General features: G+C 49.5%; 1 protein-coding gene across 5 annotated transcripts in view; it reads right to left on the reverse strand.

Moving 5' to 3' along the window:
• TCOF1 (treacle ribosome biogenesis factor 1) overlaps nt 1-18225 on the reverse strand; it is a 120968-nt gene that overhangs the window by 54756 nt on the left and 47987 nt on the right. For 4 of the 5 annotated variants that reach the window (XM_068278413.1, XM_068278415.1, XM_068278411.1 and 1 more), the window contains 4 exons: nt 7980-8141; nt 7136-7294; nt 3326-3445; nt 939-1091 (listed from right to left, as the gene is read on the reverse strand). In XM_068278413.1, coding sequence (XP_068134514.1) covers nt 939-1091; nt 3326-3445; nt 7136-7294; nt 7980-8141 — 594 coding nt within the window. The remainder of the gene's footprint in view (nt 1-938; nt 1092-3325; nt 3446-7135; nt 7295-7979; nt 8142-18225) is intronic. The other variant, XM_068278412.1, reaches the window with a different exon arrangement.

An 18225-nucleotide genomic window follows, 5' to 3' on the forward strand; every position in this document is an offset into this window, starting at 1 on the left:
ATAAACAAAAAAAGTTAGATACCTGTGTGTTTTTGTAAGGCACGGAGGACGCCGTCCGCGCCCTCCGTGCCATTCCACCGGGTCTCCGCTGCTGAATATCCCCCCGAACGACCCCCGACTGCACGGCCCGGGTCGGGCTCTCCAGCCTTCACCAAGATGGCCGCCGGAGCTGGCCGCGGCTGCGCAGTCCGCATAGCCGCGAGTGCGGCTGCGCAGCTCTAAGGCCAACCCCCCGATCCACGTAACAGTAGCGTGGATCGGGGAGTTGGCCTTAGAGCTGCGCAGCCGCACTCGCGGCTACGCGGACTGCGCAGCCGCGGCCAGCTCCGGCGGCCATCTTGGTGAAGGCTGGAGAGCCCGACCCGGGCCGTGCAGTCGGGGGTCGTTCGGGGGGATATTCAGCAGCGGAGACCCGGTGGAATGGCACGGAGGACGCGGACGGCGTCCTCCGTGCCTTACAAAAACACACAGGTATCTAACTTTTTTTGTTTATTTTTTAAAAATCAGGCCTCGTAAGTCCTTTAAGTGGTTAATTATGCAGAAAATGGATTTGTAAAGAAATTATGCAGTTTTGGAGAAAGTGAATACAAAAGACACAAATGCAACATTCATACATCCTCAGCAACATTCTCCTGCCTACTTGCTCTTCAATCCCCCAGTCTAAAGCCACACCTCCTTACTAAACTGATGATAGGCTGTTAGAAGGGGCAGGGCTTCAGGAGACAGAGCAAGCAGTCCCCTCCCTGCATATCCATGTCACTGAAGGCGGAGTGGTTCTGACAGATGCGGAGCGTACAAGCATTAAGAAGTTGGTGAGGATCTTGAGGGCAATTTTTTTTGTCCAATAACTGCAATGTTTTTTCCGACAAAATGCACAAATAATTAAAACTAAGGTTTCATTAAATGCAAATAAAGCAGAGCCTGAATTGATGCCATACCATTGTGACCTCCTCGTCATCCGAGTCACTGGTGTCTCCTGCTGGTGGTTTGGGTTGCGCCTGGCTGGATGCTGTTGGTTTCCCCGTGGAAGCTTTAGCTGCTGTGGGTGGGGCCACTGGAGTGGGTTTGGCTGGACCATTCGCTTTAGCCCCCTAGAAAAGCAAGCAAATAGCCATTATCAGTGGAAGTGAGGCAAGGATGCTCGTGGAGACGGCATTTCTGATGAAGGAGTGGCTTAAATAGGGTGAGGTGAGTAGGGGAAACAGTGGTCTCAGCTGAGACCTTCCACACTATCGTTCTGCAATGCATCAGAACTGTCTGGTATGTAGGAGGCTTAAAGGCAAATAAGCAGTACATAAGTAAAATATACAAATTAACTTCCCAGTAACTTAAAGAGACACTGAAGCGGAAAAAAAACATGATGATATAATGATTTGTATGTGTAGTACAGCTAAGAAATAAACCATTAGGAGCAGAGACATAAGTCTAATATTTGTTTCCAGTACAGGAAGTGTTAAGAAACTCCAGTTATCTATGCAAATTGCCATCGAGTGCCACCACTTTGAAAGCTGCAGAGAGCTCTGTCTTCTGATTAGGTTATCTCAGCTGTATTGTGTTTTTCTTTTGCAGAGAACAGTTCAGGACAGGTCAAAAGTTCACTGGTCTGCTCTGCAAAAACATTTTGAATGCTGAGTGTTGTGTAATCTGCACATATTAGACAATGATGCAATGTTATAAAAAAAAAAAAAAAAAACAACAACTATATAACTGAAAATAAAAATAGGAGAATATTTTCTTTGCTACTAATGTTCTAGTAATTACCCGTACTACACAACCAATTCATTATATCATTTTTTTTTTTTGCTTCAGTGTCTCTTTAAGGGAGGTTCGGAAATAGCGGGGGACTGATAGGGGCGTGGTTGGGGGTGTCGGCCAATACTTGCCTTCCGTGGGGCAGTTCCGTAGCCCTCTTCTGTAATGTCCTCTACCATCTTCTTCAGGCAGACCTGCAGTGGTGCAGTTTGAAGTGGCTGCAGTGATGTCACATGCTTTTGGACGTCACAATGCATGCTGGGAGATGAACTCTCTCAATGTCAGCAGCAACACACAGCTAAAGCGTTTCTCCTGCAATGTGGGGACATTTCCTGGCCGGGAGATGCACTCGCATTTGAAGGATTACATCTCCCAGCATGCACTGTACCGGTTGGGAACGCAAGACAATGCAGCAGGCACTTCAAACTGCGCCACTGCAGGTCTGCCTGAAGAGGGTGGTAGAGCAGATTACAGACGGGGGCTACGGAGCTGCCCCTGCAGGAAGGGAAGTAATGCCCGACACCCCCCATCAGTCCCACATTATTTACAAACCATGAAAGGGAGCATGGCTGTAAAGAGGAGGGTCCTGGCAAAGACCAGAAATATGGCAGCCTCCATATCCCTCTCTCTTCAAGTGTACTTTAAGCCAGAGTTTCCCAACCCTGTCCTCAAGGCCACCAACAGTGCTTGTTTTGCAGGAAACCACAAACATGCACAGGCGGGGTCATTAGTGTCTCAGCAGAGCTGATCACCCACCTCTCTGGATTTCCACAAAACATGCACTGTTGCTGGGCCCTGAGGACAGGGTTGGGGAACACTGCATTAAGCAACCTTGTCCTGGCCATATCATGGTATATTAAACAGAACCGGTCACAAATATACATAATGTTAATCTCCATTCTTAAACTGCTGTAAAAACTTGCATGTAGTACTTCATGACATATACCACACGTGTCTAAACACTGAGCTCAGCAGGTGATATAGGCCACAGGGGAGGAGTTCTGTTTTTCTACATCAGCGACATATGTCACTGCAAATAATCCTGTCTCTTAAAGGGATACTGTAGGGGGGGGTCGGGGGAAAATGAGCTGAACTTACCCGGGGCTTCTAATGGTCCCCCGCAGACATCCTGTGTTGGCGCAGCCACTCCCCGATGCTCCGGCCCCGCCTCCGGTTCACTTCTGGAATTTCAGACTTTAAAGTCAGAAAACCACTGCGCCTGCACGCCCGTGTTCTCGCTCCCGCTGATGTCACCAGGCGTGTACTGCGCAGACACACACCATACTGGGCCTGCGCTGTGCGCTCTTGGTGACATCAGCGGGAGCGAGGACACGACAACGCAGGCACAGTGGTTTTCAGACTTTAAAGTCTGAAATTCCAGAAGAGAATGGGAGGCGGGGCCGGAGCATCATGGAGTGGCTGCGCGGGCACAGGATGTCTGTGGGGGGACCATTAGAAGCCCCAGGTAAGTTCAACTCATTTTCCCCCGACCCCCCTACAGTATCCCTTTAAGGAATGTAAAAAAAAAAAAAAGAGAGAAAATAACTAAGTTCTACAGAAAAGAAGGCAGTACCTGCGTATCTTCTGCATCAGAGGAATCACTGCTCTCTGAGTCAGCATCAGAGTCTGACACCCGGGCAGGCAGGGCAGGGGGGAGCGGAACGGAAGGCTTCACCTTGGCTGCAGAAACCGTCTAAAAGAAGCAGAGAATAGATGATGTCCTTGTGAATAAGGAGGTGAAACACACAATACATGACTGCTCTCATTTCACCATCCTAAACACAACCTCCGTTCTGCCAGCGGCATTCTCTCTACTCACCTTCACATCCCCACATTCCATGACGAGAGTCCCTCATCCTTACTGACCACACTGAGGATTTCAGGACTTGAGACTCATGTCCTGCACTAAAAGTCACCACCGCCAGGCGTGTACAAGTAGTGATCACTATGGCGACAGTTTAGGGACCAGACACTGTACAGATGCATTGCTATACTGTTGCCTAGCAATGCGTCTGTACAGCACTCGGGTCCCCAAACTGTCACCGTGGAGATTGCAGGCATAATGGTGTGCTACATGCCCAACTATTGATGAAATATAGCACAGGTGGTATAGTTTTAACTGGGACAAGACAAATAATGTTTAAGGGTGAAATATGAATTAAAAAAAAGTGTAATTTTTACATTTACACCTATTTTTCCTCAATAAAATACCTATAAAATGTAACAATACTTGCAAATAAAATATTACCCAAAGCAAGCCTAGATTGTCCCAAAAAAAAAAAAAATTTTAAAGAGGAACTGTCGCGAAAATCTTAAAAATTAAAACATACAAATAAGAAGTGTAAAATGCGCCATAAATGACTTCTCTCCTATGCTGTTGGCATTTACAGTAACAAACAAACACAGAACATTTATATCGCGCTTTTCTCCTGGGGGACACAAAGCACAAGAGCTGCAGCCACTAGGGGGCGCTCTATAGGAAGTAGCAGTGTTAGGCCAGAGCTGCAGCCACTAGGGCGCGTTCTATAGGCAGTAGCAGTGTTAGGGAGACTTGCCCAAGGTCTCCTACTGAAATAGGTGCTGGCTTACTGAACAGGCAGAAATTCAAACCCAGGTCATCTGTGCCAGAGGCAGAGCCCTTACCCAGTACACTACCCAGCCACCATATTAGAGTATTAGAAATCTGACACTACCAACAGATTTTGGGCTAGTCCATCTCTCCATAGGGGATTCTCAGCAACAAAGATGCAGACCAGTCTTCCTGCTCACCATACTTTTTTTTGGCAGTTGGACAGAGCAACTGCCATTCACTGAGTGCTTTTTAAAAATAAGAAAATCCCTGTGAACCCCCAATGAGGAGATGGGCTAGTCCAAAATCTGTCAGTAATGTCAGATTTCTACTACCTACTGTAAGTGACAGCAACATAGGAGGAAAGTAATTTATGGCTCATTTTACTCTGGGAGAAATGTATTTCTTATTTGTATGTGTTTACATATATTTAAAATTTTAAGATTTTCGCGACAGAGGTCCTGTAAGTATCACTTTGATGGCAAATGTAATAAAGTTAATCCTGTATCAATGCCTCTGTACTGGCATCCACGGACTACATCAATGCCTCTGTACTGGCATCCACGGACTACATCAATGCCTCTGTACTGGCATCCACGGACTACATCAATGCCTCTGTACTGGCATCCACGGACTACATCAATGCCTCTGTACTGGCATCCACGGACTACATCAATGCCTCTGTACTGGCATCCACGGACTACATCAATGCCTCTGTACTGGCATCCACGGACTACATCAATGCCTCTGTACTGGCATCCACGGACTACATCTATGCCTCTGTACTGGCATCCACGGACTACATCTATGCCTCTGTACTGGCATCCACGGACTACATCTATGCCTCTGTACTGGCATCCACGGACTACATCAATGCCTCTGTACTGGCATCCACGGACTACATCAATGCCTCTGTACTGGCATCCACTGCCTACATCAATGCCTCTGTACTGGCATCCACGGACTACATCAATGCCTCTGTACTCGCATCCACGGACTACATCAATGCCTCTGTACTCGCATCCACGGACTACATCAATGCCTCTGTACTGGCATCCACGGACTACATCAATGCCTCTGTACTGGCATCCACGGACTACATCAATGCCTCTGTACTCGCATCCACGGACTACATCAATGCCTCTGTACTGGCATCCACGGACTACATCAATGCCTCTGTACTGGCATCCACGGACTACATCAATGCCTCTGTACTGGCATCCACGGACTACATCAATGCCTCTGTACTGGCATCCACGGACTACATCTATGCCTCTGTACTGGCATCCACGGACTACATCAATGCCTCTGTACTGGCATCCACGGACTACATCAATGCGTCTGTACTGGCATCCACGGACTACATCAATGCCTCTGTACTGGCATCCACGGACTACATCAATGCCTCTGTACTGGCATCCACGGACTACATCAATGCCTCTGTACTGGCATCCACGGACTACATCAATGCCTCTGTACTGGCATCCACGGACTACATCAATGCCTCTGTACTGGCATCCACGGACTACATCAATGCCTCTGTACTGGCATCCACGGACTACATCAATGCCTCTGTACTGGCATCCACGGACTACATCAATGCCTCTGTACTGGCATCCACGGACTACATCAATGCCTCTGTACTCGCATCCACGGACTACATCAATGCCTCTGTACTCGCATCCACGAACTACATCTCCCAGCAGGATAATGCGGCACTGTGCAGAGGTGATGGAGACCACCATACAGACAAGAGGCCACAGGTGCAGCCCCCAGTAGGTAAGTAATGTCTCTGAGCCTCAAACCTCTGCGATTGTGCCCATACACTCTACATTTTATTTCTGATCAAAATTTGATAAATTATTATATTTGGTTGACTAGTTTCTAAAATTCTTTGAGGTGCCATAAACAATTTTTATGAACATCTGAGAAAAATTATCAAATTTGAAGAATTTTTTTTATTATCTAATAGTATTGTCTTATACAGCCTATCATACTAAACAATTTCACAAAACAATTCACCCAGATTTTCCCAACATGTCCGATCAGATTTTTATTGAGAAAACAGAATAAATCGCTCATTTTTTCTCAACCGAACAACAAAAAAGGGATTATTTTCAATTTTCATTTCAGTCAATCATTTTAGTTGAAAAAAAAACTGCAAAAATGTAAATTTTGTAATTGTACCGTGTATGGGCACCATTTTGGGAAGGTTCGCTTAAAGCGGATCCAAGATGAAACACTAACTATAACAAGTAACTTGTCTATATCTCTTATCTAAAGTTTAGATAGTTTACACAGCAAATCTAGCTGCAAAAGTTTATGATTATTTATTCCTGTGATACAATGAGAGCAGCCCTGTTCTGTTTGTCACATTGTCACAGGCTGAGGGCTGGAGATGCTATCAGCTTGCCTGTGAGTAAATTGTCCCATCTCCTCCTCCCCTCTGCCTCTGAAATCTCTGGCTAGTAACCTCCTCCTGCCCAGACTGAGCTCCCATGAGCACTTGCTACATGGAGTGCCAAGGCTCTCTGGAGAAGCTGTGGGCGTGGCTTGTTTAGTTTATAGGGAATTAGAGTATTAAAACAAAAACAAAAAAGTATTTGGCTTGAGGAATGCCCTATAAACTATAGGAAAGGAACACAATTATGCAATGAGTAAAAGTTTATCTCGGATCCACTTTAAAAAAAAAAAAAAAAAAAGTACTCGAGGTGCTAGGGCCACTAACGGACCTGGTATTACATGAAATGGTAGTCACAGATAGTGCTGAATCAAGCTGATTGGACAGAAGAGAAAAGAAACCTGTTAGAATACCCTGGCTGGTGGCTCCTCCTCACTGTCAGACTCCTCCTCTGAGCTCTCATCTGCTGTCGGTGTCGGTCTTCCAATGGGCTTGTCCGCAGCTCCCGGTGTCGGTTTAATATCCTGAGAGGAAGATTTCGCCTGAGATAACCGAAGAACTGGGGCTGGTTTCTGGTGAAAAAAAAAAAAAAAGAAAAAACAGATAAACAAGTTTAGAATACTAAGCTACAGAAAATGATGCAGAGTTTGAAGATCTAAACACTAAGGAATTTGCGATTTATTTTTTTGGAAAAAAATGAACCTTATTTTTACCGCATTTTTCAGACCATAAGATCCTTCTGACCAAAAGACACCTAGGTGTAGAGGACAAAACCAGGGGACAACAATATACTTAACCCGGTGTGTCCACGATGCAGGAGTATTTTGTGGATCTCCCCCCCCCCCCCCAATTATTATGTTGTTCCACTTCAACCTTTTGTGTCCCCCTTGTGTCCTCATCCGTGCCCCGCCTCTGGCTCTCCCTAATGCTCAGTTTCATACAACTTTAGAGACTCAGAGTTGTTTAAAAAGTTTTATACCTACCCGGGGCTTCCTCCAGCCCCATCAGCAGCCGCTGGAGTGATACTTAGAGGGCGCTCTTCTGCTGCGTAGACTGTCCCCGACTGACGCAAGTGACGGGACCCGGTACCGGAGCTGCGGCCAGCGGAGGATGGCGGCGTGGGAGCGATCCAGGCGGATGGGGCTGGAGGAAGCCCCGGGTATGTATAAGACATTTTAATCAGCTCTGGTACACTTTATGTACAATAATTGTGATATAGGTTTAATAAGGAAGACGGCAAGGAACTCCTTTAGATACCTTAGCCGGCGGCTCTGCAGAACTATCTGATGACTCCTCGGATGAGTTCTCGTCTGCTGCCGGGGCTGGCTTCACTGGAGTCTGGGGCTTTGCAGCAGCTGCCGGGGTCTGTTTGGCTCCCTTAGAGGGCGTTTTGGACAACACAACAGCCGGGGAAGGTTTCTGGTCAAACAGGAAACACCAGTAAATCACATGTTCTAATAACCCCGAGAGCACAGCTGTCACGCTCAGTCACATGATCTAATAACCGAGAGCACAGCTGTCACGCTCAGTCACATGATCTAATAGCCCCTAGAGAAGGGATGTCAAGCTCAGTCACATGATCTAATAACCCCGAGAGCACAGCTGTCACGCTCAGTCACATGATCTAATAACCCCGAGAGCACAGCTGTCACGCTCAGTCACATGATCTAATAACCCCGAGAGCACAGCTGTCACGCTCAGTCACATGATCTAATAACCCCGAGAGCAGGGCTGTCACGCTCAGTCACATGATCTAATAACCCCGAGAGCACAGCTGTCACGCTCAGTCACATGATCTAATAACCCCGAGAGCACAGCTGTCACGCTCAGTCACATGATCTAATAACCCCGAGAGCACAGCCGTCACGCTCAGTCACATGATCTAATAACCCCGAGAGCACAGCTGTCACGCTCAGTCACATGATCTAATAACCCCGAGAGCACAGCTGTCACGCTCAGTCACATGATCTAATAACCCCGAGAGCACAGCCGTCACGCTCAGTCACATGATCTAATAGCCCCGAGAGCAGGGCTGTCACGCTCAGTCACATGATCTAATAGCCCCTAGAGAAGGGATGTCAAGCTCAGTCACATGATCTAATAACCCCGAGAGCACAGCTGTCACGCTCAGTCACATGATCTAATAACCCCGAGAGCACAGCTGTCACGCTCAGTCACATGATCTAATAACCAGAGAGCACGGCTGTCACGCTCAGTCACATGATCTAATAACCCTGAGAGCACAGCCGTCACGCTCAGTCACATGATCTAATAACCCCGAGAGCACAGCTGTCACGCTCAGTCACATGATCTAATAACCCCGAGAGCAGGGCTGTCACGCTCAGTCACATGATCTAATAGCCCCGAGAGCACAGCTGTCACGCTCAGTCACATGATCTAATAACCCCGAGAGCACAGCTGTCACGCTCAGTCACATGATCTAATAACCCCGAGAGCACAGCTGTCACGCTCAGTCACATGATCTAATAACCCCGAGAGCACAGCTGTCACGCTCAGTCACATGATCTAATAACCCCGAGAGCACAGCTGTCACGCTCAGTCACATGTTCTAATAACCCCGAGAGCACAGCTGTCACGCTCAGTCACATGATCTAATAACCCCGAGAGCACAGCTGTCACGCTCAGTCACATGATCTAATAACCCCGAGAGCACAGCTGTCACGCTCAGTCACATGATCTAATAACCCCGAGAGCACAGCTGTCACGCTCAGTCACATGTTCTAATAACCCCGAGAGCACAGCTGTCACGCTCAGTCACATGATCTAATAACCCCGAGAGCACAGCTGTCACGCTCAGTCACATGATCTAATAACCCCGAGAGCACAGCTGTCACGCTCAGTCACATGATCTAATAACCCCGAGAGCAGGGATGTCAAGCTCAGTCACATGATCTAATAACCCCGAGAGCACAGCTGTCACGCTCAGTCACATGATCTAATAACCCCGAGAGCAGGGCTGTCACGCTCAGTCACATGATCTAATAACCCCGAGAGCAGGGCTGTCACGCTCAGTCACATGATCTAATAACCCCGAGAGCAGGGCTGTCACGCTCAGTCACATGATCTAATAACCCCGACAGCACAGCTGTCACGCTCAGTCACATGATCTAATAACCCCCAGAGCAGGGCTGTCACGCTCAGTCACATGTTCTAATAACCCCGAGAGCACAGCTGTCACGCTCAGTCACATGATCTAATAACCCTGAGAGCACAGCTGTCACGCTCAGTCACATGATCTAATAACCCCGAGAGCAGGGCTGTCACGCTCAGTCACATGATCTAATAACACAGAGAGCACAGCTGTCACGCTCAGTCACATGATCTAATAACCCCCAGAGCACAGCTGTCACGCTCAGTCACATGATCTAATAACCCCGAGAGCAGGGCTGTCACGCTCAGTCACATGATCTAATAACCCCGAGAGCACGGCTGTCACGCTCAGTCACATGATCTAATAACTCCGAGAGCACAGCCGTCACGCTCAGTCACATGATCTAATAACCCCGAGAGCAGGGCTGTCACGCTCAGTCACATGATCTAATAACCCCGAGAGCAGGGCTGTCACGCTCAGTCACATGATCTAATAACTCCGAGAGCACAGCTGTCACGCTCAGTCACATGATCTAATAACCCCGAGAGCACAGCTGTCACGCTCAGCCACATGATCTAATAACCCCGAGAGCACAGCTGTCACGCTCAGTCACATGATCTAATAACCCCGAGAGCAGGGCCGTCACGCTCAGTCACATGATCTAATAACCCCGAGAGCAGGGCTGTCACGCTCAGTCACATGATCTAATAACCCCGAGAGCACAGCTGTCACGCTCAGTCACATGATCTAATAACCCCGAGAGCACAGCTGTCACGCTCAGTCACATGATCTAATAACCCCGAGAGCACGGCTGTCACGCTCAGTCACATGATCTAATAACCCCGAGAGCACAGCGGTCACGCTCAGCCACATGATCTAATAACAGAGAGCAGGGCTGTCACACTCAGTCACATGATCTAATAACCCCGAGAGCACAGCTGTCACGCTCAGTCACATGATCTAATAACCCCGAGAGCAGGGCTGTCACGCTCAGTCACATGATCTAATAACACAGAGAGCACAGCTGTCACGCTCAGTCACATGATCTAATAACCCCGAGAGCACAGCCGTCACGCTCAGTCACATGATCTAATAACCCCGAGAGCACAGCGGTCACGCTCAGCCACATGATCTAATAACAGAGAGCAGGGCTGTCACACTCAGTCACATGATCTAATAACCCCGAGAGCACAGCTGTCACGCTCAGTCACATGATCTAATAACCCCGAGAGCACAGCTGTCACGCTCAGTCACATGATCTAATAACCCCGAGAGCACGGCTGTCACGCTCAGTCACATGATCTAATAACCCCGAGAGCACAGCGGTCACGCTCAGCCACATGATCTAATAACAGAGAGCAGGGCTGTCACACTCAGTCACATGATCTAATAACCCCGAGAGCACAGCTGTCACGCTCAGTCACATGATCTAATAACCCCGAGAGCAGGGCTGTCACGCTCAGTCACATGATCTAATAACACAGAGAGCACAGCTGTCACGCTCAGTCACATGATCTAATAACCCCGAGAGCACAGCCGTCACGCTCAGTCACATGATCTAATAACCCCGAGAGCACAGCCGTCACGCTCAGTCACATGATCTAATAACCCCGAGAGCACAGCTGTCACGCTCAGTCACATGATCTAATAACCCTGAGAGCACAGCTGTCACGCTCAGTCACATGATCTAATAACCCCGAGAGCAGGGCTGTCACGCTCAGCCACATGATCTAATAGCCCCGAGAGCAGGGCTGTCACGCTCAGTCACATGATCTAATAACCCCGAGAGCACGGCTGTCACGCTCAGTCACATGATCTAATAACCTCGAGAGCACAGCTGTCACGCTCAGTCACATGATCTAATAACCCCGAGAGCAGGGCTGTCACGCTCAGTCACATGATCTAATAACCCCGAGAGCAGGGCTGTCACGCTCAGTCACATGATCTAATAACCCCGAGAGCACAGCTGTCACGCTCAGTCACATGATCTAATAACAGAGAGCAGGGCTGTCACACTCAGTCACATGATCTAATAACCCCGAGAGCAGGGCTGTCACGCTCAGTCACATGATCTAATAACAGAGAGCAGGGCTGTCACACTCAGTCACATGATCTAATAACCCCGAGAGCAGGGCTGTCACACTCAGTCACATGATCTAATAACCCCGAGAGCACAGCCGTCACGCTCAGTCACATGTTCTAATAACCCCGAGAGCAGGGCTGTCACACTCAGTCACATGATCTAATAACCCCGAGAGCAGGGCTGTCACGCTCAGCCACATGATCTAATAACCCCGAGAGCAAAGCTGTCACGCTCAGTCACATGATCTAATAACACAGAGAGCACAGCTGTCACGCTCAGTCACATGATCTAATAACCCCGAGAGCACAGCGGTCACGCTCAGCCACATGATCTAATAGCCCCGAGAGCAGGGCTGTCACGCTCAGTCACATGATCTAATAACCCCGAGAGCACAGCTGTCACGCTCAGCCACATGATCTAATAGCCCCGAGAGCAGGGCTGTCACGCTCAGTCACATGATCTAATAACCCCCGAGAGCACAGCTGTCACGCTCAGCCACATGATCTAATAACCCCGAGAGCACAGCCGTCACGCTCAGTCACATGTTCTAATAACCCCGAGAGCACAGCTGTCACGCTCAGTCACATGTTCTAATAACCCCGAGAGCACAGCTGTCACGCTCAGTCACATGATCTAATAACCCCGAGAGCAGGGCTGTCACGCTCAGTCACATGATCTAATAACCCCGAGAGCAGGGCTGTAACGCTCAGTCACATGATCTAATAACCCCGAGAGCACAGCTGTCACGCTCAGTCACATGATCTAATAACCCCGAGAGCACAGCTGTCACGCTCAGTCACATGATCTAATAACCCCGAGAGCACAGCTGTCACGCTCAGTCACATGTTCTAATAACCCCGAGAGCACAGCTGTCACGCTCAGTCACATGATCTAATAGCCCCTAGAGAAGGGATGTCACGCTCAGCCACATGATCTAATAACCCCAAGAGCACAGCTGTCACGCTCAGTCACATGATCTAATAGCCCCTAGAGAAGGGATGTCATGCTCAGTCACATGATCTAATAACCCCGAGAGCACAGCTGTCACGCTCAGTCACATGATCTAATAGCCCCTAGAGAAGGGATGTCACGCTCAGCCACATGATCTAATAACCCCAAGAGCACAGCTGTCACGCTCAGTCACATGATCTAATAGCCCCTAGAGAAGGGATGTCACGCTCAGTCACATGATCTAATAACCCCGAGAGCACAGCTGTCACGCTCAGTCACATGATCTAATAACCCCGAGAGCACAGCTGTCACGCTCAGTCACATGATCTAATAACCCCGAGAGCACAGCTGTCACGCTCAGTCACATGATCTAATAACCCCGAGAGCAGGGCTGTCACGCTCAGTCACATGATCTAATAACCCCGAGAGCACAGCTGTCACGCTCAGTCACATGATCTAATAACCCCGAGAGCAGGGCTGTCACGCTCAGTCACATGATCTAATAACCCCAAGAGCACAGCTGTCACGCTCAGTCACATGATCTAATAACCCCGAGAGCAGGGCTGTCACGCTCAGTCACATGATCTAATAACCCCGAGAGCAGGGCTGTCACGCTCAGTCACATGATCTAATAACCCCAAGAGCACAGCTGTCACGCTCAGTCACATGATCTAATAACCCCGAGAGCAGGGCTGTCACGCTCAGTCACATGATCTAATAACCCCGAGAGCAGGGCTGTCACGCTCAGCCACATGATCTAATAACCCCGAGAGCAGGGCGGTCACGCTCAGTCACATGATCTAATAGCCCCTAGAGAAGGGATGTCACGCTCAGTCACATGATCTAATAACACAGAGAGCACAGCTGTCACGCTCAGCCACATGATCTAATAACCCCGAGAGCAGGGCTGTCACGCTCAGTCACATGATCTAATAACCCCGAGAGCACAGCCGTCACGCTCAGTCACATGATCTAATAGCCCCTAGAGAAGGGATGTCACGCTCAGTCACATGATCTAATAACACAGAGAGCACAGCTGTCACGCTCAGCCACATGATCTAATAACCCCGAGAGCACAGCTGTCACGCTCAGTCACATGATCTAATAACCCCGAGAGCACAGTTGTCACGCTCAGTCACATGATCTAATAACCCCGAGAGCACAGCTGTCACGCTCAGTCACATGATCTAATAACCCCGAGAGCACAGCTGTCACGCTCAGTCACATGATCTAATAACCCCGAGAGCACAGCTGTCACGCTCAGTCACATGATCTAATAACCCCGAGAGCACAGCTGTCACGCTCAGTCACATGATCTAATAACCCCGAGAGCACAGCTGTCACGCTCAGTCACATGATCTAATAACCCCGAGAGCACAGCTGTCACGCTCAGTCACATGATCTAATAACCGAGAGCAGGGCGGTCACGCTCAGTCACATGATCTAATAACCCCAAGAGCACAGCTGTCACGCTCAGTCACATGATCTAATAACCCCGAGAGCAGGGCTGTCACGCTCAGTCACATGATCTAATAACCCCGAGAGCAGGGCTGTCACGCTCAGCCACATGATCTAATAACCCCGAGAGCAGGGCGGTCACGCTCAGTCACATGATCTAATAGCCCCTAGAGAAGGGATGTCACGCTCAGTCACATGATCTAATAACACAGAGAGCACAGCTGTCACGCTCAGTCACATGATCTAATAACCCCGAGAGCAGGGCTGTCACGCTCAGTCACATGATCTAATAACCCCGAGAGCAGGGCTGTCACGCTCAGTCACATGATCTAATAACCCCGAGAGCAGGGCTGTCACGCTCAGTCACATGATCTAATAACCCCGAGAGCACAGCTGTCACGCTCAGTCACATGATCTAATAACCCCGAGAGCAGGGCTGTCACGCTCAGTCACATGATCTAATAACCCCGAGAGCAGGGCTGTCACGCTCAGTCACATGTTCTAATAACCCCGAGAGCACAGCTGTCACGCTCAGTCACATGATCTAATAACCTCGAGAGCACAGCTGTCACGCTCAGTCACATGTTCTAATAACCCCGAGAGCAGGGCTGTCACGCTCAGTCACATGATCTAATAACCCCGAGAGCAGGGCTGTCACGCTCAGTCACATGATCTAATAACCCCGACAGCACAGCTGTCACGCTCAGTCACATGATCTAATAACCCCGAGAGCACAGCTGTCACGCTCAGTCACATGATCTAATAACCCCGAGAGCAGGGCTGTCACGCTCAGTCACATGATCTAATAACCCCGAGAGCAGGGCTGTCACGCTCAGTCACATGTTCTAATAACCCCGACAGCACAGCTGTCACGCTCAGTCACATGATCTAATAACCCCGAGAGCACAGCTGTCACGCTCAGTCACATGATCTAATAACCCCGAGAGCACAGCCGTCACGCTCAGTCACATGATCTAATAGCCCCGAGAGCAGGGCTGTCACGCTCAGTCACATGATCTAATAACCCCGAGAGCACAGCTGTCACGCTCAGCCACATGATCTAATAACCCCGAGAGCACGGCTGTCACGCTCAGTCACATGATCTAATAACCCCGAGAGCACAGCTGTCACGCTCAGTCACATGATCTAATAACCCCGAGAGCACAGCTGTCACGCTCAGTCACATGATCTAATAACCCCGAGAGCACAGCGGTCACGCTCAGCCACATGATCTAATAACAGAGAGCAGGGCTGTCACACTCAGTCACATGATCTAATAACCCCTAGAGAAGGGATGTCACGCTCAGTCACATGATCTAATAACACAGAGAGCACAGCTGTCACGCTCAGTCACATGATCTAATAACCCCGAGAGCACAGCTGTCACGCTCAGTCACATGATCTAATAACCCCGAGAGCAGGGCTGTCACGCTCAGTCACATGATCTAATAACCCCGAGAGCACAGCTGTCACGCTCAGTCACATGATCTAATAACCCCGAGAGCACAGCTGTCACGCTCAGTCACATGATCTAATAACCCCGAGAGCACGGCTGTCACGCTCAGTCACATGATCTAATAACCCCGAGAGCACAGCTGTCACGCTTAGTCACATGATCTAATAACCCCGAGAGCACAGCCGTCACGCTCAGTCACATGATCTAATAGCCCCTAGAGAAGGGATGTCACGCTCAGTCACATGATCTAATAACACAGAGAGCACAGCTGTCACGCTCAGTCACATGATCTAATAACCCCGAGAGCAGGGCTGTCACGCTCAGTCACATGATCTAATAACCCCGAGAGCACAGCTGTCACGCTCAGTCACATGATCTAATAACCCCGAGAGCACAGCTGTCACGCTCAGTCACATGATCTAATAACCCCGAGAGCACAGCTGTCACGCTCAGTCACATGATCTAATAACCCCGAGAGCACAGCTGTCACGCTCAGTCACATGATCTAATAACCCCGAGAGCAGGGCTGTCACGCTCAGTCACATGATCTAATAACCCCGACAGCACAGCTGTCACGCTCAGTCACATGATCTAATAACCCCGAGAGCAGGGCTGTCACGCTCAGTCACATGATCTAATAACCCCGAGAGCAGGGCTGTCACGCTCAGTCACATGATCTAATAACCCCGAGAGCACAGCTGTCACGCTCAGTCACATGATCTAATAACCCCGAGAGCACGGCTGTCACGCTCAGTCACATGATCTAATAACCCCGAGAGCACAGCTGTCACGCTCAGTCACATGATCTAATAACCCCGAGAGCAGGGCTGTCACGCTCAGTCACATGATCTAATAACCCCGAGAGCACAGCTGTCACGCTCAGTCACATGATCTAATAACCCCGAGAGCACAGCTGTCACGCTCAGTCACATGATCTAATAACCCCGAGAGCACAGCCGTCACGCTCAGTCACATGATCTAATAACCCCGAGAGCACAGCTGTCACGCTCAGTCACATGATCTAATAACCCCGAGAGCACGGCTGTCACGCTCAGTCACATGATCTAATAACCCCGAGAGCACAGCTGTCACGCTTAGTCACATGATCTAATAACCCCGAGAGCAGGGCTGTCACGCTCAGTCACATGATCTAATAACCCCGAGAGCACAGCTGTCACGCTCAGTCACATGATCTAATAACCCCGAGAGCACAGCCGTCACGCTCAGCCACATGATCTAATAACCCCGAGAGCAGGGCTGTCACGCTCAGTCACATGATCTAATAACCCCGAGAGCACAGCTGTCACGCTCAGTCACATGTTCTAATAACCCCGAGAGCACAGCTGTCACGCTCAGTCACATGATCTAATAACCCCGAGAGCACAGCTGTCACGCTCAGTCACATGATCTAATAACCCCGAGAGCACAGCCGTCACGCTCAGTCACATGATCTAATAACCCCGAGAGCACAGCTGTCACGCTCAGCCACATGATCTAATAACCCCGAGAGCACAGCTGTCACGCTCAGTCACATGATCTAATAACCCCGAGAGCACAGCTGTCACGCTCAGTCACATGTTCTAATAACCCCGAGAGCACAGCCGTCACGCTCAGTCACATGATCTAATAACCCCGAGAGCAGGGCTGTCACGCTCAGTCACATGATCTAATAACCCCGAGAGCACAGCTGTCACGCTCAGTCACATGATCTAATAACCCCGAGAGCAGGGCTGTCACGCTCAGTCACATGATCTAATAACCCCGAGAGCACAGCCGTCACGCTCAGTCACATGATCTAATAACCCCGAGAGCAGGGCTGTCACGCTCAGTCACATGATCTAATAACCCCGAGAGCACAGCCGTCACGCTCAGTCACATGATCTAATAACCCCGAGAGCAGGGCTGTCACGCTCAGTCACATGATCTAATAACCCCGAGAGCACAGCCGTCACGCTCAGTCACATGATCTAATAACCCCGAGAGCACAGCCGTCACGCTCAGTCACATGATCTAATAACCCCGAGAGCAGGGCTGTCACGCTCAGTCACATGATCTAATAACCCCGAGAGCACAGCTGTCACGCTCAGTCACATGATCTAATAACCCCGAGAGCACAGCTGTCACGCTCAGTCACATGATCTAATAACCCCGAGAGCACGGCTGTCACGCTCAGTCACATGATCTAATAACCCCGAGAGCACAGCTGTCACGCTTAGTCACATGATCTAATAACCCCGAGAGCAGGGCTGTCACGCTCAGTCACATGATCTAATAACCCCGAGAGCACAGCTGTCACGCTCAGTCACATGATCTAATAACCCCGAGAGCACAGCCGTCACGCTCAGCCACATGATCTAATAACCCCGAGAGCACAGCTGTCACGCTCAGTCACATGATCTAATAGCCCCGAGAGCACAGCCGTCACGCTCAGTCACATGATCTA

This window comes from Hyperolius riggenbachi, chromosome 3, assembly GCF_040937935.1.
Source record: "Hyperolius riggenbachi isolate aHypRig1 chromosome 3, aHypRig1.pri, whole genome shotgun sequence".
NCBI lineage: Eukaryota > Metazoa > Chordata > Amphibia > Anura > Hyperoliidae > Hyperolius > Hyperolius riggenbachi.